Source organism: Felis catus, chromosome C2 (assembly GCF_018350175.1).
Source record: "Felis catus isolate Fca126 chromosome C2, F.catus_Fca126_mat1.0, whole genome shotgun sequence".
NCBI lineage: Eukaryota > Metazoa > Chordata > Mammalia > Carnivora > Felidae > Felis > Felis catus.
Genome location: NC_058376.1, coordinates 74,847,617 through 74,870,434, shown reverse-complemented (window position 1 = coordinate 74,870,434; position 22,818 = coordinate 74,847,617). Strand labels below are relative to the sequence as shown.

The window sequence follows — 22,818 nt, the reverse complement described above, 5'->3', positions numbered from 1 at the left end:
AATGTAAAATAGTACAAACTCTTTCTAAAACAATTTCGCAGTTTCTTAAAAAGTTAAACACTTACCTGCCATATAACCTAGCCATTTCGCACTTTTGTATTTTCTTCTTCTTCTTCTTCTTCTTCTTCTTCTTCTTCTTCTTCTTCTTCTTCTTCTTCTTCTAAATGTTTATTTATTTTGAGAGAGAGACAGAGAGCAAGCAGGAAAGGGGCAGACAGAGAGGGAGACACAGAATCCGAAGCAGGCTCCAGGCTCCGAGCGGTCAGCACAGAGCCTGACGCGGGGCTCGAACTCACAAACCGTGAGATCATGACCTGAGCCAAAGTCGGTCACTTAACGGACTGAGCCACCCAGACGCCCCACAGTTATGTATTTTCCCATAAGAAATGAAAGTGGATGTCCATGCAAAAACTTGTACACAAATTTTCACAGAGGCATTATTTATAATAGCCCAATACTAGAAACAACCCAAATTTCCATCAGTAGGTGAATGGGTGTACAAACTAGTCTATCCATACACTGGGACTCTACTCAGAAATAGAAAGGAATAAACTATTGATATACTTAATAAAATAGATGCATTGTAAAATAATTATGAACTTTGATTCCAGTAAAATTAACCCAAAATATCTTATAAAAGACAAAAAATGCCCACTGTACAATGCCATTTATATAAAATTCTAAACATGCAAGGCAGTTGCTTGAGGATGGGGATGGGTAGGGAGAGGTTACAGACAGAAGGAACTTTTGGGGGCAATGGATAGTCATTATCTTTATTGTGGTAATAGTTTCATAGATAGTTACAAGGATGTACATAAGTCAAAATCTATCAAATTGTATACTTTAAATATGTTCAGCTTATTGTATGTCAATTTTACCTCAGTAAAGTTCTTTTTAAGGTGAAAACATCTCAAGTCCTTCATTCCTTTAAGTAAGTGCACCAGAAACACACACACACACACACACACACACACACACACACACACACGAAGAGGAAAGTAGTGGCAACAACCAGGAATACAAGTTTAAATCCCGTTTTGATTCCTTATGAACAACACACAGATCTAAAATAATGAGACTTACCTCTTCTCCCACATACGGAGACTGTTATGCTATTATGTGACTCAACTAGGTGGTGGAGCTTTACAGATTGCTGAAAAAGAAGAAAGGAAAATGGGAAAAAAGGCTTTTCTACTTGAGGAGAAGTCCCAGGTATTAATTCAGTAAAGTGCTAGTCTCTTTAAAGATAGAGCACTGACTTGTTCCCAACTGAATGCACTGGCTAAAAATGAAAGACCAAGCAGCCTATTAGTTACCTGAAAAGTGATCCAACTTGCTGTGCTGTTCACCAGCAGTAAGAAGTATGTGTTCTTTGATAGAAAGAAATTTCCCAGCATGCTCTGTTCACTCAAAGTAGTTTTTGATGACCATAAATTTGTATTTAGTTCTTTCAGCAGAGAACATCAAGAACTTGAGTCATTCAAGATAAATGTTCATACCTAAATAGCTTTGAGAACTAAGCAATATCTCAGTTTTGAGTTATTCCACATCAGAGTTCTTAATCTGGAACTTTATAAGGAGTTTTAGTGGTGCCTACTATTCCTCATAGTATACATTGTTTTCATATATGAAATACACAGGACGTTGAGAGTGAATCAATAAGAGGATAAAAAAGAAAAATACAATAAAATTACATTTGATTTCACATTTTTAAAGAAAGTGTTGTGTAAAAGAGGGGTTCCTGGGTGGCTCAGTAGGTTAAGTGGCCGACTTCAGCTCAGGTCATGATCTCAAATATCGTGGGTTCAATACCCGCGTCGGGCTCTGTGCTGACAGCTCAAAGCCTGGAGCCTGCTTCGGATTCTGTCTCCCTTTCTCTCTGCCCCCCACCCCCCACTCATGCTCTGTCTCTGTCTCTGTCTCTGTTTCTCTCTCTCAAAAATGAACAAACATTTTTAAAAAAGAAAGAAACTGTTATGTAAAAGAACTATCTGGTTCTAGGGGTTAAAACTCCTAATCATCTAGTGTATTCATTTTTTTCTTCTGATTTTGCCATTTATGACACCCCCTAAACCTTCTAGCATAAATCATTTATAAATCTGATTAATATGTCCTAAGAACAATTAATAGAGTAACACATAGTGAAAGACAGTGTTCTGCTATTAATGTATCCTTTTATTCATTTTTTCATTCACTCAGCATTTATTACACAAACTCTATGTGTCAGGGACTATGCTAAGAGGTGGGGATAGAATGTTCAAAAAAAAAAAAAGAAAAAGAAAAAAAAGATATAGTTCTTACTAGCAAGGAATTTACAAACCACTGGGAGAAATATATTTAATCAAATAGTCACAAACGTAAATGTATCATTACAATCAATAATTTTTAAAAAAAGGTATGCTTTTAGAGCATATACAGCCCATAGAAGCAATAACAGAAAACTTCCCTAAATAAATGACTTGGAATCAAATCGGTTGTTGAATCTATGAGTCTCAAAGTCAAAAGAAATGTTTGGGCTGGAAATATATACAAATTTGAAAGTCATTTTAGAACTCATTGGTATATACAGCTATCAGAACAGTGAAGAATCTCTCAATATACTCACATGAAAAGGCCATGAAGACATACTATTATGAATAAAGCAAGGTAGGAGATTACATAATGATGCTACCTTTTACGTAAGAAAGAAGGAAAAACAAGGTTCATATATTTGCATTTGCTTGACTTGCCTAAAAATTTCTTCTGAAGAAAACACAAGAAATAAATGTGGTTGCACAAGTGGAGGGGAAGAGAAAGATAGAACATACATTGTATATGCGGTAGAGTATACATTGTATAGTTTGCACATTGTTTTGCTTTTGAGACACTGCCTCCCCCACAAAAAGCCACTAGAGGAGGATGAACTATAAAAAAGATTGAAAAAGAGCAACGAGAGAGTATGGAGAGTGTGTTGTCTCTGAAGTCTAAGGGAAAGAGCCCTTCAAAAAGAAGCAACAGAGCAGTTAACTATCAAATGCAACTGAGAAGTTTAATAAAAGCTGCAGCGTGAAAAAAAAAAAAAGTGTCCGTGGTAGGAGGGGGACCATGAAATCAAGAAACAAAAGACCAACAGTCCAATAAAAATTAATGAAGGACACGAATACAGTTCACAGTGAAAGAAATGCAAATGGCTTAGGACATGAGCAAGTACTCAACTTGTAATAGAAAACATGCTGTTGAAGTTATGCAATTCTATTGTCACTTATATTGGCAAAGATAAGGGAAACCAACACTCCTCTACTGTTGGGAGGAGTGTAAATTAGTATTACTTGTTTAAGATGCCTTTTGAGGATGCCTATGAAAACAATATACCTAGTTTATAATTAAGTAATTTCAGGTATAAAAATTTTATGTCTCGGGACGCCTGGGTGGCTCAGTCGGTTAAGCGTCCGACTTCGGCTCAGGTCATGATCTCACACTCGGTGAGTTCGAGCCCCGCGTCGGGCTCTGTGCTGACAGCTCAGAGCCTGGAGCCTGCTTCGGATTCTGTGTCTCCCTCTCTCTCTGACCCTCCCCCGTTCATGCTCTCTCTCTGTCTCAAAAATAAATAAACATTAAAAAAAAATTTAAAAAAAATTTTTATGTCTCTATGTCAATATATATAAGCACACATATGTATACTTGTTATATCCATATGCATGTATAATATAAATACATATCATTTATATATTTATAAACACACATATATGTGGATGTGTAAAAAGTTACATGTGCAAGAATTGCGATTGTTTTAACAGCAAAAGACTAGAAATAATCTAACTATCCGTCAATATCAGACTGGTTTCAAAAATTATGGTGCATCTAGAGAAAACATATTTGGGCAGACATGAAAGTTATTTAAGATATATTAGGTGAAAAATGGGAGCGAGCGCACAACAGTGCACATAGTGTTTCCATTTGTGTGAAACAAATTAGTGCCTATGTGTTTAATGCTGCTCAAGGTCATAGAACTTTTGGTCTCAGTGAATGCCTTTGGAAAGGGAACCTGGATACTGGGAGATCCAAACTGGGAGGGATATTTACTTTTTATTTATACCGTTGTGTTCTATTTGAACTTTTTAAAAATCATGTGCGTATATTACTCTTTCTATTAAGAAAAAATAACTAGTTTAAAAAAAGGAAGTTTTTAATTTTTATTTTAAAAAGTTTATGTATTTATTTTGAGAGACATTGAGAGAGCGCGCACGTGAGCAGGGGAAGGGCTGAGAGAGAGGGAGAGAGAGAATCCCAAGCAGGCTCCAGGACCAGCTCAGAGCCCAACACCGGGCTCAATCCCACAAACCGTGAGATCATGAACTGAGCCAAAATCAAGAGTCAGATGCCCAATTGACTGAGTCACCCCAGGCGCCCCTAAAAAAGGAATTTTTTAAAAAAATTTTATAACCACCTATGGCCTTAAGCTTATAGTGGTGATCTTAACAAGGGTTCTCTAATGGAGTCACAAGAGAGGAAATCAGGTCAGTATAGTGAGAAGAGACCAGGAGATCAATAAGTGACAAAAGCACGCATAAAGAAGTTTTGCTGTAAAAGGGAGAAGAGAGATAGAGTGGTAGCTACAGGTGGAAGCAGGGTCAAAAGAAATGGTTGCTTCCTTACTTGAGCACATTTAAATGCTAACAGAAAGGCCCTTGGGGGAGGGAGTGAGGAGGTCATTGAAGGACCACAGAAGCACCCTGAGCAGGTCAGAGAGGATGCTTTGGCAAGCCCAGGCAGGGGCCCTTTCTCCTCCATAATGGGAGAGCAGGGTGGGTGGGAGGCAGAAACAGAGTCCTTTGACAGTTGGAGAGTGGGGAGTTGAGCAAATTCCTGTCTTCTGGCTTCTATCTTCCTTGTGGAACAAGTGGTGAGATTATCTGCTGAATTAGAGAAGTGGACTATGAGATGAACAGGAGATCTCTCTCATGGAGAAATATTTGGTGTGGATTCTTAATTTTGAGAATGGGACAGTGCATTGGCCAGGGACCTACAGAAAGCTTGCCCAGATAAGGATGAAATTCATGGATTTAGAGTGTCATCAACCAATCTGTTCTACAGGACTTTTTCCCAACGGCACCTAGATCCCCTGGTGTGGGTATAAAGAAAGCCTAGTGTCGGACTCAGGCTTTGACAAATAAGTACTGACCAACTAGAAAAGGCAAAGAGTCATTATGAAACAGACCCTTCCACCTTGCACCCTCTCCCATCATCTTCAAGATTCGACAGTATTCTCTGTACATATTTTTTCACTTATGCACAATTCATAGATATTTGTAAATTCCTCTGGCTGATCAGCCTGAATAAACTAAAGAGAGGAGGAAAAATAACTTGGAAGGTTAGGAATCAGGATGTAATAGAAGGAAAAGGACTAACATTATTGAGTATCAATATTTGTGCTAGATATTTACAAACTTGGTCTCATTTATTGTGGAGTGGGCAATGGCTATTTCCTGATTCTTCTTTCTAACAGTATTCCAATAAAGGTCCTACTGTTCCCTTTCTGTGGCCACAAGATTGGTGGGGGAAAAACTCACCTCTCTGAGATCATATACCGTCAACGCTATGGACATGATGGACATGATTATGATGGCAAAAGCATATTCCTTATAGTCTTCACTAAACCACAAACAGACACTGAAGAGTTGAAATATGTAAAATGGATTTAAAACCTGTTGGCAGACACAAAAACAGGAAGGCAATGGGGATATTTAGTCTTCGCACTGAGCTATTCATTGACTTGTTTGCTTTCAAAAGCATCTCTGTGACACCAATCACCTCATACAATATTCTCATTCTTACTGTATTTATTCAGCAATTGTCACGTGCCAGACACTGTTGCTTAGCAACTTTACCTGAATTTTCTCATTTAATTTCCATAATTACCTTATTACCCAGAAGCTATTACTTATCTCCATTGCAAAGATGGAGAAGCTGAGCCTCAGATCCCGAGATCTGAGACATGAGATGCTTGAGAAACTTGCTGAAGGTCACACAGCTGCAACAAATCACAGAGTAGGCCTTGAACCTGGGGAGCTGACCCTGGAGCACTTACTTTTAATCACTGCTGCACCTTATCATTCACAAAGTAGTGTCTCGTGGGTCCTCATGATGACCATCACAAGGGTGTAGGGTGTGGATACTATGAGGTTTAGTTCACATGTACAGGCCTTCAGAAGGGTGAAGTTTTAGTTCAGGTTTACGGAGTTAAAATGCTCTCGAGTCTGTTGTTCTTCCCTAACACACCATCTGCCATCTTCTAAGCCATCAAAGTACTTTAGATTTATGGATAAGTTGAAGACTACATTTGCTCATAAGTAGAGAGCCAAGCTGAAACTGGGAAACTGTCCTTGAACATCTAGGACACTGTGGAAGAAGGGAGAGGCTAACTCCACAGTTGTTAGCCTGCTTTGGTTTAAGACATTTTGTACCCTTATTCAAATCCTCTCCAGTTGATTTCCATCTGTCTAAGATGGGAACAGTAATCTTTGCCTCTGGTTGGGGAAGGAGCACACAGAAACATTTCCCATCAGTTTCTTTCGCTTCCTTTCTTACTAGAAATATTGAGAAAATACCTTGGGTTTAGTAAGTTTTTTCAAAAACAAGTAGGAGTAGAAGTAAAGTTCAGAAAAAGACCCAGGGTACAGCTGTATGGTTATAGCTTCATAATAATCACTGCAAAATGAAAAATAAGCTCAATGGTAGACTCAAAGAGGAAAAATTCAACTTAATAAATGATGGTCAAGTCCTTTTTTTCCCTCCCACACAAACATTGAGATCTAGAGAACTAATAAGGCTAATGCTGAGGAAATTATGTTGCCCATAAGAAATGTCTTGAGTTTTAAAATTTTTAATTATTATTTTAGTTTCACAAAGTTGGGAAAGGCTAAGAAACATTGGATTAAAAAGGAAAGAAAGAAAGAGAAGAGGTTCACCCAGTTATTAAAGGATAAGTAGACACCTGAGTGTCGTTATACTGTGCCAGGCAACATGTGCAAAAGATGGTCTCCAAGGAAAACAGTAGAAAAGAGATATGAAGAATCTATCCTTTGTACTGTTTTAAAATATCACAAATTACAGTTACTTATTAACAAGTAGCATTCTTGATTGTTTGACTAGAATAAACTCCTTTATCCTCTATTTAGCGCCAAGTGTAAGTCCTGCTTACCTCTTTGATGAGTAGTTTCCAAATTGGTGTGATTTCAACATCGATAGTATTAGGTCCACATATTAACCTCCTATAGGGAGAGATCATAGATCAGTCAGTTACACCTAATAAAAATGAAGCTTATTTTTCACTCATTCGAAAAAAGGCCTATTCACTTTCTCCCAGTTAAGGTAAGCCTCCTTTGTTACATAATATCTGCATCCTTCTCAAAATAACTGAGTGGGGGGGGGGGGTGGTTCCCAAGGACAAAAACAATAGACATGATCATATTGCGTCTACTAAATTAGATTCTTCCTGAGGTCTAAATATTTCCCTGATGGCAATTTGGGTATTTAATATTAGTGGTTGCCTCACTCAAGTAAGTTTCCAGATTGGCACTCTCTCAACTCTGTCCCCAACTGTGGCTCTGTGGATGTGGGATGGAGAGATCATTGCAAGAAAATAGTTTTACTAGTAAGAAGTACTGGACCTACCTTCCTACTCCTGTTTAGTTCTGGGAAGCTGCAGAATTTATTTTAATGTGAGCAAAAAGATGTTGGGATCTCAAAGACAGCTCTATACTCAAAGTTATACACCCTTTAACTGAAAACCTAGAGGTATATTTCTTAGATTATGCAGAGCAAGGACCCTTTATGAGCTATTTTGCTGTTGGGAACACTGACCATGCTCTCTGTGCCTCCTATATAGATATTCAGATCAAGTAGCTTGGCCAAATGTATTAGAGCAGTGTCTCCTGAGATTTAGCGTTCATACACATGACTTCCTGATCTTGGTAATGTGAAGATTCTGATTCAGAGGGATGATGTGTGGTCTAAGATTCTGCATTTCTAACAAGCTTCTAGGTGATGCGGATGCTGAAAGGCTCTGGGTCCCTTCAAAGTACTGGAAAATGGGGGTGCAGGGGAATACAAGTATCACAGAAACTTAGGACCAGCAAGGTCTTTCCAAAGTCCTCCTCCCCTTTTTAACAACTAGGGAACCAAAGCGCAGAGATGAGAAGTTCCTTGCTCAAAACCACACAGTGAATTACTGATAGATTTATTCAACACTGTGCTCTTCCTCAGCCTGGTTCCTCTGCCCTGGAACTGCTTTGGAATCATGGAGCTCCAGTTCTTGCACAACAGTTTCTGCTGCTCTGCAATTATTATTCAACTATGTGATCTTGGCATAAAATATATTTCCTGATTACAACCAAAACTGGTTCAACCCCATTATTATAACCTTGAGAAGCTCTGTGTAGAGTAGAAAGAGGACTAAACCTGTGAAACTCAGCTCTTCTATCACCTCCCATCCATGTGACCTTTGCTCAGGCCATCGAACCTCTGTGAGCCTCAGATTTCTCATGTATTATGTTGGAATGATGAGGATGTTCATTCTACCTCCCCCACAACGCTGATCCGATGAAGCAAGAGAAGGTATGTGCATGCATTGAATTTAATAATACTGAATAGAGCATTACAAAGTTTTCTGATATCGACCAGCTAAGATAATGATTTGCTAGGCTCTCTATTTGGCTAATGGCAACCATCCTCTTGAGCTGATGTAGAAAACAGTAGGCATGGTACCTAATCTCTTGTTCTTCTCTTGTTAGACCTGATCCAAATTTCAGATGTATCTTGGCAGAACTGAGCCAGTCTTCCAAAGAACTGAAATAATAATGAGAAAGACCTATTTAGAAATGATATTTTTGAGATAAGTTTCTCTGTTTCAGATGAAATTACTGAAATGACTTACCCAATTTTCTGGAACTGTCCTTCTAAGTTGTTCCAAACATATCTTATTTTCTGCACTTTTATACATCTCACCTGCAAAAGAAAAGTACTAAGAAAGTCTCTCGTGTAGGGATCAGTAAATGCATAGCAGTTTGGTGGCTAAAGAAGTGCCTGCAGAAGAAGCAAAAATAGAGCTCTAATACACTTCTTTAAGATTATCCTTTCCTAACTTACTGCAACTTTCCCTGCTACACAAGTGGCATTCTTTCTTAGGAGTTTTCATTCAGTCGAAGTGTATCATGCATGGGCTTACTATGCAGATGAGTATATATGATAAAACTCTGTCTCTGTGTTCCACTAGGTTATTGATAACCTAACAAAGGAAGAAAATCTGTTACAAAAGTGAAAACTATGCCATACAGTCCAATATATATATATATATATATATATATATATATATATATGTCAAAGAAATAAAAATATGATCAAGTAAGATATATGGTATTGAAATGCCGTAGAAATGTTGAGCGGGCAGATGGCTGAAGGCATCATGGAAGTGATGGCATCCGAGCTGCAGCCTTGAAGGGCTGAAAGACTTCTGCCCAGATAAGAAGGAAAGAGGGCATGTCGAAGAGATTCTGCACAAGTCGGTTGTGAGAAGGGGCAAATGAGTGGGTCTACTTGACTGCAGACTGGAGAATGAGGCTGGAAAGATAAATAAAGATCAGAGTGTACAGTCTTAAATGCTAGGGTGAAGTATCTAGGACTTTGTCTTGTGGGCAATGGACTTTCAAAGAAAACTATAGAAGAGACTGTGAAACAAAATTAGGCTGGCAGCAGGTTCTAGAAGAGAGTGAGGAGGTTTTTGCAAGAAAATGTTCTCCAGGACGTGAGCGTCCGATGTCAGCAGTGAAAAGGAAAGGTAAGGTTAACGCTTATGGCAATTATGCCTTCTTGTTTCTGATTTCTTTAAGCAACTGTATATGTGAATCTGAATTTCCATTAACTGGCGACCTAACTGAGCACAAAGAGATATAGTGCCATGCTGTTATGGGGCAATGGGTATAACCTCCTTTTGCCCATTGGAATTAACTGGAAGCTTTAAAATACTAATGCCAGGGCCTCACCCTCAAACATTCTGATTTCACTTGTCTGGGGTGCAACCTAGGCATAAATATGTTTAAATTTCCTCAGATAGTTCTAATGTGCAGACAAAGTTGAGAGACAGTGTCTTCCTTTTATAGCTACTCTGAGAATTGTGTCCTTGAGAAATTCAAGTAAATTTCTCTGCACCATAGTTTCCCCAGGAATAAACTGAGGCAATTGAGCAGATTATCTCTAATTTCCACTGCACTCTTCTGGGTTTGTTCTATACCGCTGAATAGTACAGTCAGTATAATCGTTAGATAAATTCTAGAAGTGAGAAGAGTATACAGCTGAAACCTAAAAAGTGTCCAATACATGTTTTTTGGTAAAGAAGTGAATGAATGCTTTTACAACCACACGAACATCTAGAAATAGAGGTGAAATCCCTAAGCTCCAAGACCCGGGGTACACCAAATCAATCTGAATCCTATTCGATAAGTATATGTGCATGCACACGAGGGTGCACACACACGCGTGCATGCACACACACACACACATTCATAGTTACCCAGTGAGAGCATTAAATGCTGTATATTTTATTTTACAGAATCGATTTGTTTCAATGAGATTGGTTGCAAAGTAACTTTAAAAAAATAAATCCTATTTTCCAATTGATTTTCAGTATAAAATTGGAGTGCACTGCCACTGGGAGTGATTCTTCCTTCACAAGCTGCAAGTTGGAGAGAGGAAAGAGTGTCTGAAGGAGATTGGTTGCCATGGTCCACCTTGCAACCTCACATTTCCTGTCTCACACCTGCCTGTCTTGTTCAGTCCCTGCAATTCTGCAGAGCTGGACTGTAATCACAGCTTGTTGGGTACGTGGGCTTTTCACACATCATCTTTAGTCTTTTTCATCAATCTCTGGTAGACAGATATTATTCTCACCGTCACTTCATCCCTGAAGTTCACTTTAAGTCTTTTGCCCAAGATCACACCTATTAAGTAGGGATTGAATTTGAACTCAAACCCAACTGGCTCCAGAGTCCAGTCTCTCAAAGGATATGATATTCAAGCTAGTCTCAGAAGAAGTTATGAAAAATCCCATAGCTGCCAGGATTCAAGTTGAATTAAGTGAGGCTGCCTCCTTTGTTCCTTCTGTGGGTTCACAAATCTGGGTTAGAACATTTTTAAAGGACAAACTGTGGGAGGATATGAGGCCCCTGCTCAATTAGAGAACCTAAATCCAGAGGATGTGAAGGCACAGACTGAGATTGAGAAGTTTATAAAACATAACAAACACAAAACATCAGCAGATGAAGGCAGTAATAATGAGGAATAAAGAGGTTCCTACTAAGTTTTACCTCAGGTCAGAAAATAGAAGATTCCATTATCTCCTGTTAATTTCTTCTGTTTAAAAAAAAATTGTGTATTTATTTATTTCGAGAGAGAGAGAGAGCACGAGTGAGGAAGGGAAAGAGAGAGGGGGAGAGAGAGAATCGAAAACAGGCTTTATGCTGTCGGTGCAGAGCTGGATGCGGGACTCCAACTCGGGAACTGTGAGATCATGACCTCAGCTGAAACCAAGAGTCAAAGGCTTAACCAACTGAGCCACCCAGGTGCTCCTCCTGATAATTTATTGAGGCCATCCCTCACAGAGTGAGAAGAATGACCCCATCAGAGACCTTTTGAATTATCTTTAAAATTCTCCTAGCAGGAATCATCTGTGCCTGGAGTTTCTCTGCTTCCCTCCTCACCTTCACAGGCTCTGGACACCAGGTAAGAGGATATTAAGCACACTATTTGCATGGGGTGGATTTTATTTGCCCACTTCCTAGAACTTCAGAGCAGGAAACTGAAATTAAGACATCAGGAGTGTGCGGTAAGGTGATTTTCAGCTTTCTACTTGGAACCAGGAAGCCTGCCCCTTCCCAGGCTTCCTGTTCCTCATTTCTTGTTGGAACACGTTGTGAGAGCGTCCTGTTTAACAGGTTAAGCACTGGGTTTTACTTTTGCACACAATCCCAGAATAATAGTTAAGTCTCCTCTTAGCTGGCTTTTATAAACCTGACCGAGCAGATCTCCAAACTCTCCCTGAATGGTTTGAATGGTTATCATGTTGGTATTGTTGCCCCTACAGCTCTCGCCGTCAGTATCGTCATGGCTGAAGTCTGTGGCTTCTCCTCTGTTTTCATTAGAGTTTCAGTCCTTTATGAAAGTAGCACATCACAGTCCACAAATCACCCTAATGTCCATCTTCTCATCTTAGGTGTACAATGGCCTGAGGAACAGGCACAGAAGGGGTTATTGCTCTCATTTTATAAATAAGAAGCTCAAGGCTCAGAGAGACAGTAATTAGCCAGACCCCCTAAGCCACATGCTGGTAAATGAAGATACCACCCTGGTGCCACAGGTTTCCATTTCAAGACCTTCGCCCCTTCTTTATGTTTATTTGAGCATTTCTTCATCTTTTTGCCCACTTATTAAAGAAGCTGAAGGTCAATAATAACCTGAGGGCACGTCCCTAAGGTTGATTTGGGATGCCTACTTTTGCAGGTGAATAACCCCCTGACAGATTATGCAATCTGCTGGTTGGAGGTGTTTGACCTCTTTTGTTTTTGTTTGTTTGGGCAATTAAGACACCTGGGTGATAACAATTGACAATAGAGAAACTGCTCAGCAATCAAGTTTTATTATTTTAAAAAACTGACCTTGCGCTCATAAAACTAAGTTAAACAGCTGTCCAACACACATGAACTTAAGAGAAAAACAGCCTGTCTTATAAAATACATTTCTAATATGAATGTTAACCAGCCATAATCCAAGTAGTACTAATTTCAAATGGAGAAGAGGGAGTAACCCAAACACATTTGAATGACAGAACTCAAAATAAGTTCATTTTGCAGACATAAGGAAGTCCCTGGGATGTTTCTGGGTCATCATCCCATTTCATAGATAATCATACAGAGGGCTTGATTCTACTCAGAGCTAACATGTACTGAGTATCTACTACTACGTATCTTGCACCATAAAGATTTTTGTGTTCCTTAATTCATTGAATGCCATCAGTGGATATTAGAGGTAGGCATTATCATCATCATTTTATACATGAGGAAACAGAAACTTGGCAGAGTTTAGTAACGGATCCAAGGCTCTACAGTTTAGAAGGATGAAGCTGAGATTTGAACTCAGTTCTGTCCAGCTCCAAAGTACATGTTCTTTATAATGTTCTATGTATACTGTCGAGGATTGGTGTGGTGGAGGATCTGAACTTAACCTTAAATTTTGGGGAGAGAATTAAATTTCTTTAGCATTAGCAGTTAGCATAAATGTACTAACCTTTAGGTCTGGCTTTCTGATGACTCTATTTATGATGTCCTCCTCATCTGTAATGAGAGGGTGGTCAGGAGTGACACCAAACGTGCTGTTTAATGATGACAAGTAGATCCACATTACCTTTTTCCATGAGTAAGTGTGGAATTCATCCTGAGGAAATAGACACCAAAACCCCATGAAGTTGAGAGAAGTCATCAAGCTAAAATTCAACCTGAGAAACATCATTTTCATATAATCCTGTAAGTTTATGGACTTAATAAACATTCTACACAAAGTTGCATGCCCATGAAAGCTGGTAGATATAAAGCCTTGAAGGAAAAAAAAAACCTATGGTCATTTATTGAGGAATCTGGGTGTCAATATGAGGCAATGGCATATATAACAAAACTCAAGAGGAGGGAGGTAAATTCTTAGCAAAGAGCCAATTTCTTGCTATAACCTTCAAATCCATGAGGCCACAGTCAGATGCAAAACTTTACAAACAAACAAGCACTCAAAAGGGTCTGTAGGTCCCTGAGGTTGAGGACACCAGGTCAATTAAACCATCTCAGGGTTTCTAGGCTTAACTTCAATTCTACCTCTTCCAGGAAAGCCCCTGTAATACTGTCTTGCCAGGGGGAAGGACGGTCTACCACTATACTCCAAAAGATCCTAGCTGCCCCTCTCTTGTGCTCCTAATCACTTTCTGCCATGTATTCTCCTTGTTTGTCTAGACCATCTGAAAGGTAGGAACCATGTATTATTGTCTCATATATCCCCATCCATTTGGTGAACTGTAACCTGCCCAGTGAGAGTGAATGGATGTTTTTACATGCCTGAATGTGTCAAAAGGTTAGCACAGGTGGGTTCAAGGCGGCACCTTCCTGCATGACCCTAACTGAAGCCACTTCCTTCACATTCACTGCCGATTTCATCAGAGAATAAAACTAGAGTGAGCAGCACTGGGTTAAGTAACAGGTACCACAATGGTCCCTTAGAGACTGATGTGATAATAACTGTGGTTATTATCTGAATGGGTAAATGCTATGCATAAAAGCCACTAGGACACCTGGTACACCTCAGGAGCGAGGAATGACAGTAAGGGAAGTCAAGCCTGGGAAACAATTTAATGCCTAAAGAATATAGGTCAGAGCTGGGAATTGTCTCCACCACACCCACATTTGCCAAGAAGAGTATCCCAGCTGACATTGCAAAAGGACAGAAAGGAGAAGATATATTGTTGTTTGGAGCTAATCTCTTACATTGATTCTCCTCCAGAGAAGCCCTCCTCCATGCCTTTGCTCCTTCAGCTTCCTTAGCCTGGAAAACACTTCCTCCTCTACTCTCTTTAAGCTTTCAAGGGGCTAGATCCAAAGCATCCTGTAGGACCCAGCTCAAAATTCACGTCATGAGAACTGTTCTAATTTCTCTTGGTGATATTTCCCCTAAACTATAAGGTTACTTGAAATTCTTACCACATTCTACCTCATTGCATTCCTCTTTACCTGCCCACCTTATCACTCCTCTTGGACTGTGGGCAGGGACTGTGCTTGATGGGTATCTGTGCTCAGCCAGATCTAACACAGCTTCTGAGAGACAGACAGAGACTGAGACAGAGGAAAACAGAGAGGTAGGGTGGAGGAGCAAGAGGGGAAAGCAAGGCAAAGGATGCGGGGAATAAAGGGGGGTAAGATAAGGGAAGAGAAGGAAAGGAAAGAAGAAGGGAGGGGAGAGGAGAAGAAAAGGAGGGGAAAAACAATAGAAATTTGAAGTTAATTCTAAAAATCAGTAAACTTGACTATTACCCTCATTTAAAAAAAAAAAGTCAAATTGAACCAGATTTGCATAGAGTTACCTTCAGAGCCCAAAAATGACTCAATTTCTAATGACTGAGCCACTGAACTTGGGCATGTTCTAGGTATTGCGAGATAGGCAACAACTCCATAGGACACACCTTGACATTGACATAGTTCACCATTATACGGCTACACCTTTGACCACTTATGATGTTGTTATGAGTGAGTTTCCTCTGAATATCAGATAATAATGAAAATAGTTAACATTTATTTAACCCTTATGTTCCAGGCACTCTATCAGTGAGGCTCAGACGAGGCCAGTCTGGTATGAGTAGCAAGGCAAGAAGCAGGACCTGAAGCCAGGTCTTCCCACTCTAAATCTTGGCTCCTTCCTCTTTGTTTCCACAAGTTGTCCATGGTTTCTGTGGCTTATGTATGAAAATTACCTTGAATTCTATACCATGTAACAAATAGCATCCAGTTTCTCACAATCTCTGCTCTCTTGGCAGCAGAGAATCCGATTCCTAAAACCAAGCTGTCACTCTTTGGCCCTGTGTGACAGCAAACAGACCTCTAGACTATATTGCCTAAAAAGGGAACGGCAAAGTGGAACGCTAGAACTCCCAAGCTCTTTGAGGCCCGTGGTGATCCAATGCGCAAACTGTATGCCTTAGACTGGTCAAGCATGAGACCAAAATTCATCTACAGGCCTCCATCTTATTATATAGCCTGTACCATAATTAAATCAAAGGTGTTTAGGTATCTGTGCCTTTAAGTTTATTTCTTACCCCCAAGCCCTATAACCCACAATTCTATATAATACAAAGTACAGTTCAATAGGTTAAGGAAGGATACTTTAGTGAGACCACCATTTTTCTTACAGTAAGGCAATAATATTGACTTTTCTCTTGTTTATTACTATGTTAAAGACTGTAAAATCATTCATATTTTTTTAAGAAATCTACCCAACTTTTTAAGAAAAAAAAAAAGGCAAAGAAATGGAGGGAAAAGTGTGTCAGGGTGAGGTGGTCACTCCAGGCAACATCATCCACGTCCCCTAGTTTTCAGTTTGGTGTTACCCAGAAACAAAAGAACACAGGCTCCTTCCTGAGCCTCAGTTGTGAACCATCTTGAAAATCATGGCAACTCTGTGAGCCGAATTTTTCTGCATCTGGCCAGTGGGGATGAGAATACCACATTTCATGGATGCTTGGAGGATTAAACGCAATAATACATAATGCATCTGGTCCAAGGGCTGGCCAGTAGCTGAGTGTAACAAATGCTCCTTGGCCTATGGCTCTGGGCCTCATTTTCTGCAGCATGTTGCTTCTGAGCTCTTTCTGTAAATAGGAACTTAATTTTCCGTTGGAGGAATTGTTGAGAGTCTCTGAGAGTCTTCCAATTTATTTTTCCTTCTGAAAAAGAAACATTTTTGCCTGGAAATGGCTATTTCCTCTTTACCCCTGTTTCCCAGCTCTCTCAAGTAGGTAAAGATCCTTAAGAGACTTAACTGCACCTGAGGAGCCAACCACTTTAAATAACTGCTTTGTAATGCAAATAATCCAAACTATTTGCCTCGCCAATCTAGACTTTTAACACCTCAAGTCTCATTGAGGGGGCTTTACCTTCTCTTTATCAAAAGAGAATTAATCAGTTGAATTCTAAGAGCAGAATTTAAAATAATTCAAGAGCGCATTTCAAAGAACTGAATGTAACAGATGACCTCAGTTTGCCCTGGAAAGAAAGGTACAGGGAGGAAAACCGGGCATTTTTGATTTCCTGTGGCCTTGCCCTTTCTGAACTTTGAAATGCCAGGCTAACTTTTCTAGTTGCACCAAGTGAGTGGCCTTGCTTATCTTCTTACAACCTTTTGTTATAAGCATCTTACCTGTTGGAATTTTAAAGTAGTGTAATGGTCACTTTAAGTTCACACCAACGCTGTGACTTACCTCCTTGTGTAGGAGTTTGCTACCCAAAATGTACTCCTGAGATTGCCTTAAGAATTTCTTCTTAAGTAACCCATTGCAAAGTTCCAAAAAGACACCAGCACTCCAGTACTTTTCACTTGGAGATGGATACATTGCAACGCTAAAGAGCATGAACTCTCTCACTAAGGTGAAGTGCTTAGAGGATTATGGATAGATAAAGCAATAATAACATTTCTCAAGTTATTTCTAAAACACCATGCTGCCTTTGCAGACCCATGACTTGGGCAAAATACTGTTCTTTTTATATTTAAGTGGCCCTTTTTTCTTTCCTTTTCCCCCTGTTGGCCAGACCCACTGATACTCTTGACACCTTGGCCTCGTATTCCCAAAGTGGCTTAGCTGGAAAAAGTTGACATTGGCTAGAATGTAGGATTTAGTTATAAAACAGAGAAAGAAAGTTCTAAGCATTGGAAAAAATCTTACACAAAATTATTGTCTCAGTACTCCTGGAACATGTTCACCAAAAAAGGGAATGAAGTGGGGGGGGGGGGTGTGGACAAAGCAGGGAAGTTATATGACACAGCAAAGGCTGTGTCTATATCTATGTCAATATCCTGAACAATTCAGCATACATTTTTGGAAAGACTGAGTGCTTTGTTTTTACGATCATTTTCTCAGGGAAGAGGGAGTAGTGAGTTAGCTGGCTCATCATCTGAAATATCTGGAGATGCAGCGTGTAGCAGAAAGTAACAAAAAGTTAAAGTTGGTTTTAAAAAGTGTGTAGTAACCAATGTCCAGGAAATGACTCCATGCCAGGCACAGATTCATCAAGGCACTTTACATGTATTTCTCATTGATTTCTCATGGTAATGAGGCAGATACTATTGTTAGCCACTCTTAACATATGAGGAAGAGGAAGTGGAGGCAGAGTAGAGGGTAAGTAACTCGCCCAATATGGACTGATTCCATATGTTGAAGCCCTAGCTCCCTCCCTCCCCCCCTCCCCCCACCATGTGACTGCATTTGGAGATAGGGCTTTTAGGAAGTAATCTAGGTTAAGTGAGGTCATAAGAGTGAAGTCCTAATCCCATAGGGCTGGCGCCCTCATAAGAAGAGGAGGACACCAGACAGCTCTGTCTGCCACGTGAGAACAGAGAGAAGGCAGCTGGCCATGTGCAAGCCAGGAACAAAAATCTCACCAGATACTAACCCTGCCAGCAACTTGATCTTGAACTTCCAGCTTCCAGAACTGTGAGAAAATAACTTTCTGTTGTTTAAGGCACCCAGTCTGTGGTGTGCTATTATGGCAGCCTGAGCTAATACATTGCTCAAAGTAGGTCAAGAGCAACACTGGGAATGAGACCCAGGCAGTCAGGCTCCAGACTCTACTCTTCAACTGTTTCATACTACTGCCTCTGTGGAGTCTTCTCACTAGCCAGGAGATAAAAAAAATCTCCAGTTCCAACTCCAACTCTGTTCTCAATAGAAGTTTTTCTTTCACTGCTTACAGCTATGGGACCCTGAGCTCTTCCCTGAACTTCTCTATGCTTCTATCTGTAAATGGGGAAAAAATGATCTCTACCAGAATAGACCAAATGAGGCAACATATATGCAACTGTAAATCACAATACAAATGGTCCTGTGTTAGTAATCAAAACAGTATGGTACTGGCACAAAAAATAGACACAGAGATGAATGGAACAGAATAGAAAACCCAGAAATAAACCCACAATTATATGGCCAATTAATCTTCGACAAAGGAAGAAAGAATATGCAATGAGTAAGACCGTCTCTCAAATGGTGCTGGCAAAACTGGAGAGCAACACGCAAAAGAAGGAAACTGGACCACTTTCTTACACCGTACACAAAAATAAACTCAAAATGGATTGAGGACCTAAATGTGAGACCTGATACCATAAAAATCCTAGAAGAGAGCATAGGCAGCAATTTCTCTGACATCAACTGTAGCAACATTTTTTCTAGATATGTCTCCTGAGGCAAGAGAAATAAAAGCAGAAATAAACTATTAGGACTATGTCAAAATAAAAAGCTTCTGCACAGCAAAGGAAATAATCAGCAAAACTACTGAATGGGAGAAGATATTTGCAAGTGACATATCCAATAAAGGGTTAGTATCCAAAATATGTAGGGGTGCCTGGGTGGCTCAGTCTGTTAAGTGTCCAACTTCAGCTCAGGTCAGGATCTCGTGGTTTGTGGGTTCGAGCCCCTGCATTGGGATCTGTGCAAAGAGCTCAAAGCCTGGGGCCTGCTTCAGATTCTGTGTCTGCCTCTCTCTCTGCCTCTCCCCCACTCACCCTTTCTCTCTCTCTCTCTCTCTCTTAAAAATAAAATAATCATTAAAGAAAACATGCCAAAATATATAAGGAACTGGTACAACTCAACATCTAAAAAACAAATAATCCAATTTAAAAATGGGCAGAATAGGGGCACCTGGGTGGCTCAGTTGGTTGAGCACCCGACTTCCGCTCAGGTCATAATCTCGCAGTTCATGTGTTCAAGCCCCGCATCAGGCTCACTGGTATCAGCCTGTAAGCACAGAGCCCACTTTGGATCCTCTGTCCCCCTCTCTCTGCCCCTTCCCCACTGCGCTCTCCCAAAAATAATAAAATATTTTTAAAAAATAAAAAAATTAAAAATAAAAATGGGCAGAATACATGAACAGACATTTCTTCAAAGAAGACATCCAGATAGACACGTGAAAAGATACTCATCATCACTCATCATCAGGGAAATGCAAATCAAAACAGCAATGGGATACCACCTCATACCTGTCAGAATGGCTAAAATTAAAAACACAAGAAACAACAGGTGTTGGTGAGGATGTGGTGGAAGGGGAACCCTCGTATGCTGTTGGTGGGAATGCAAACTGGTAGAGCCACTGTGGAAAATAGTATGGAGATTCTTCAAAAAATTAAAAATAGAACTACCCTATGATCCAGTAATTCCACTATTGGGTGGAAAAAGATGCAAAAAAATGAATTCAAAAGAATATATGTATCCCTAAGTTTATTGCAGCATTATTTCCAATAGCCAAATTATGGAAGCAGCCTAAGTGCCCATTGATTGATGAATGGATAAAGAAGATGTGGTATATTACACAATGGAATATTATTCAGCCATAAAAAAGAATGAAATCTTGCCACTTGCAAACCATGGGTTGAACTAGAGAGTACAATATAAGTGAAATAAGTCAAAGAAAGACAAATACCATATGATTTCATGCACGTGGAATTTAAGAAACAAACAACAAAAAAAAAAAAACACAAGCAAAGGTGGAAAGAGAGAGACAAACCAAGAAACAGACTTTTAACTATAGAGAACAAACTGATGGTTACCAGAGGGGAGGTGTGAGGGGAATGGGTGAAACAGGTGATGAGGATTAAAGAGTACACTAAAAAAAATAAGTAAGTAAATAAAAAGCCCTGTGTTATGAAGGATAATGGCTTAAAAACTATTTGTCATGACAGAATCATTTCTGAGGGGCACCAGGGTGGCTCAGTCAGTTAAGTGTCTGACTCAGTTTTGGCTCAGGTCATGATCTCATGTGCTCACAGTGAAGAGCTGTTTGGTATTCTCTGTCTCTCTCTCTCTCTCTGCCACTCCCTCAACTGCTCTCTCTCTCTCTTTCTCTCAAAATAAATAAATAAACATTAAAAAAAAAAGAATCATTTTTGATAGGAAAGCCCACAGAATCTCAGGGCTTTCTGGCTAAATGTCTAATGAAAAACCATTGAAATGGGAGCTGGGGGAATAAGACTCAGAAGCAAAATGTGTACCTGAAAGAAACATAATACTATCTTCTCTTACTTTCTCAACCATGAACCTTTCGCTTTAACATCTGTGTAAGAAGGTGCTGGTAGAAATCATGAGAGCATTTATTACAGATTAAATTCATTTAATCAAATCAAATAAATATTGAGTACCTGCTGCAACTATGTTCTATATATTGTGGGGAATGGAAAGTAAGCCACAGTTACTGCCTTCTAAAAGCCTATAATCTAATAAAAGCAAAAACTATTTAAAAAAACGAATGCAGCATGGTGGGAAAAAATTCTGGGTTTAGAGGGTCAGAAGACAGGTACAAGTGCTTTGTCCACACTATTCCTTTTTCCTGGACCATTTCCCATGTGTCCCTCCCTACCAGCCACCATCACCTTTTGACTCATCATCCTTTGGATCTCAAGAAAGATGTCAGGCTTTCTTGACTTGGTCAGAACCCTATTTTATAATCCTACTATGACCATGAACCTTTCCTAAGTAGCACTTCTAGCAGTTGGATGTTTGCATTTATTTGTGTAGTGATCTAATGAATTTCATGAGGTCAAGAACTCTGATTTTACTAATTATTATATCCCACCCCCTGTCCATGAGCTACCACTGTGGCTGGCATACAACCTGTGTTCATCAAATTTATGAAGGAGGGAGGGAGGGAGAGAAGGAGAGAGGGAAAGTCCGACGGAGATTTACTAGGCTTAATAGCCTGCAAAGGTGGTCTCTATACCCTCATCTGTAAAATAGAGATAGACGATAATGCCCATTTCCCAGAGTCGTTATGGGAATTCTATGAAATTGTCAGTGAGATGCTGTTTAATAAAATGTGAAATGAATAGCATTTTAATACAAGGCAGATTGCAAAAAGCATTATAGCAGCCTGAGGTGAAAATATGGAGCTAACAGAGAATGAAAGAAAGGTAATTAATTCCCTCCAGAATTGAGGCAGAGAATAGATCAACGATGGAAAAGGTGGTAGATGGCTGAGAAATGAGTAGATTTTAATAAATAGAGGTAGAACACCTACTTTCTATACTCTATAGAAAGTGCATGTGTGTGTGAGTGCATGTGTGTGTGTGTGTGTGTGTGTGTGTGCATGCATGTATGAGTTGACTCCTCACTAGAATGTCACTTTACAGGACGTGGAGTCCCACTTGCTTTGCTCATAGCTGTATTCCCAGTACCTGTAACAATGTCTGGCACATGATTGGTTCTCAGGAAGTGTTTAGTGAATGAATGAATAATTGAATGAATGAAGAGGATAGAGAATATCAGAAGAAATGTTCCGAGTAAAAGCATAAACAAAATGTGTCTGGCTCCCTTAGAAAATGGTGTTGATGTGAGGCACATGGGCTTGGAGAGACGAGGCTACACAGGAGGAGGGAGAGATGAGGAAGGGATCCAGAACATGAGAACACAAGCACTGGGAGCTAATGGGCATCCTGGCAGGCTGGTGGGACGTGGGATGCATTTGCGTGGCTGATTTGCAGAATTTCTCAGTTTTCTAACTAAAGCCCCTAGCCCTGACATCTTTAGAGGGAACTGAAGGGAAAATGCTCCCCATTTACAACACCCTGACTCAGCCTAGTAACCAATCATCATTTTCTCCTCTGCACATTATGAGTCTTTGACAACATGTGACAAAGGAAAAAACTACATCTGTAATTATAACAAAGATGAAAACTATGGAAATCATCAGGAGCATCTGAATTCAAAACACCAATGAATGTAAATTATGATATTTGCATAGAAATGTGGTAACCCTACAGATATTGGTTAAAATTCAGAAGTAGATGAATAATGAATAAAATGCCAGTTTTAAATTATAAAATAAAAGTGCAATTACTCTTACCTTTTTGGAAAAATCTCACCCTTAGACGTGCTTAATGAGAGATGGGGAACTGGAAATAAACTGAGTGCCAAGGACTTTCAGTCAGTACATCACGTCCCCCCTCTTTTTTTTTAATGTTAAAAAATGACTACCTAATCAGTATCTGTGATAATGATCTGTA

At 39.7% G+C, this 22,818-nt stretch overlaps 1 protein-coding gene across 5 annotated transcripts in view; it reads right to left on the bottom strand.

The window, feature by feature from the left end:
- ATP13A4 (ATPase 13A4) overlaps window positions 1-22,818 on the bottom strand; it is a 122,359-nt gene that overhangs the window by 62,076 nt on the left and 37,465 nt on the right. For 3 of the 5 annotated variants that reach the window (XM_045037120.1, XM_045037121.1, XM_045037122.1), the window contains 6 exons: window positions 13,315-13,461; window positions 8,915-8,985; window positions 8,746-8,826; window positions 7,181-7,250; window positions 5,550-5,684; window positions 1,084-1,153 (listed from right to left, as the gene is read on the bottom strand). In XM_045037120.1, coding sequence (XP_044893055.1) covers window positions 1,084-1,153; window positions 5,550-5,684; window positions 7,181-7,250; window positions 8,746-8,826; window positions 8,915-8,985; window positions 13,315-13,461 — 574 coding nt within the window. Of the gene's footprint in view, window positions 1-1,083; window positions 1,154-1,316; window positions 1,755-5,549; window positions 5,685-7,180; window positions 7,251-8,745; window positions 8,827-8,914; window positions 8,986-13,314; window positions 13,462-22,818 lie in introns of those variants that run through there. The other 2 variants (XM_045037123.1, XM_023260297.2) reach the window with 2 other exon arrangements.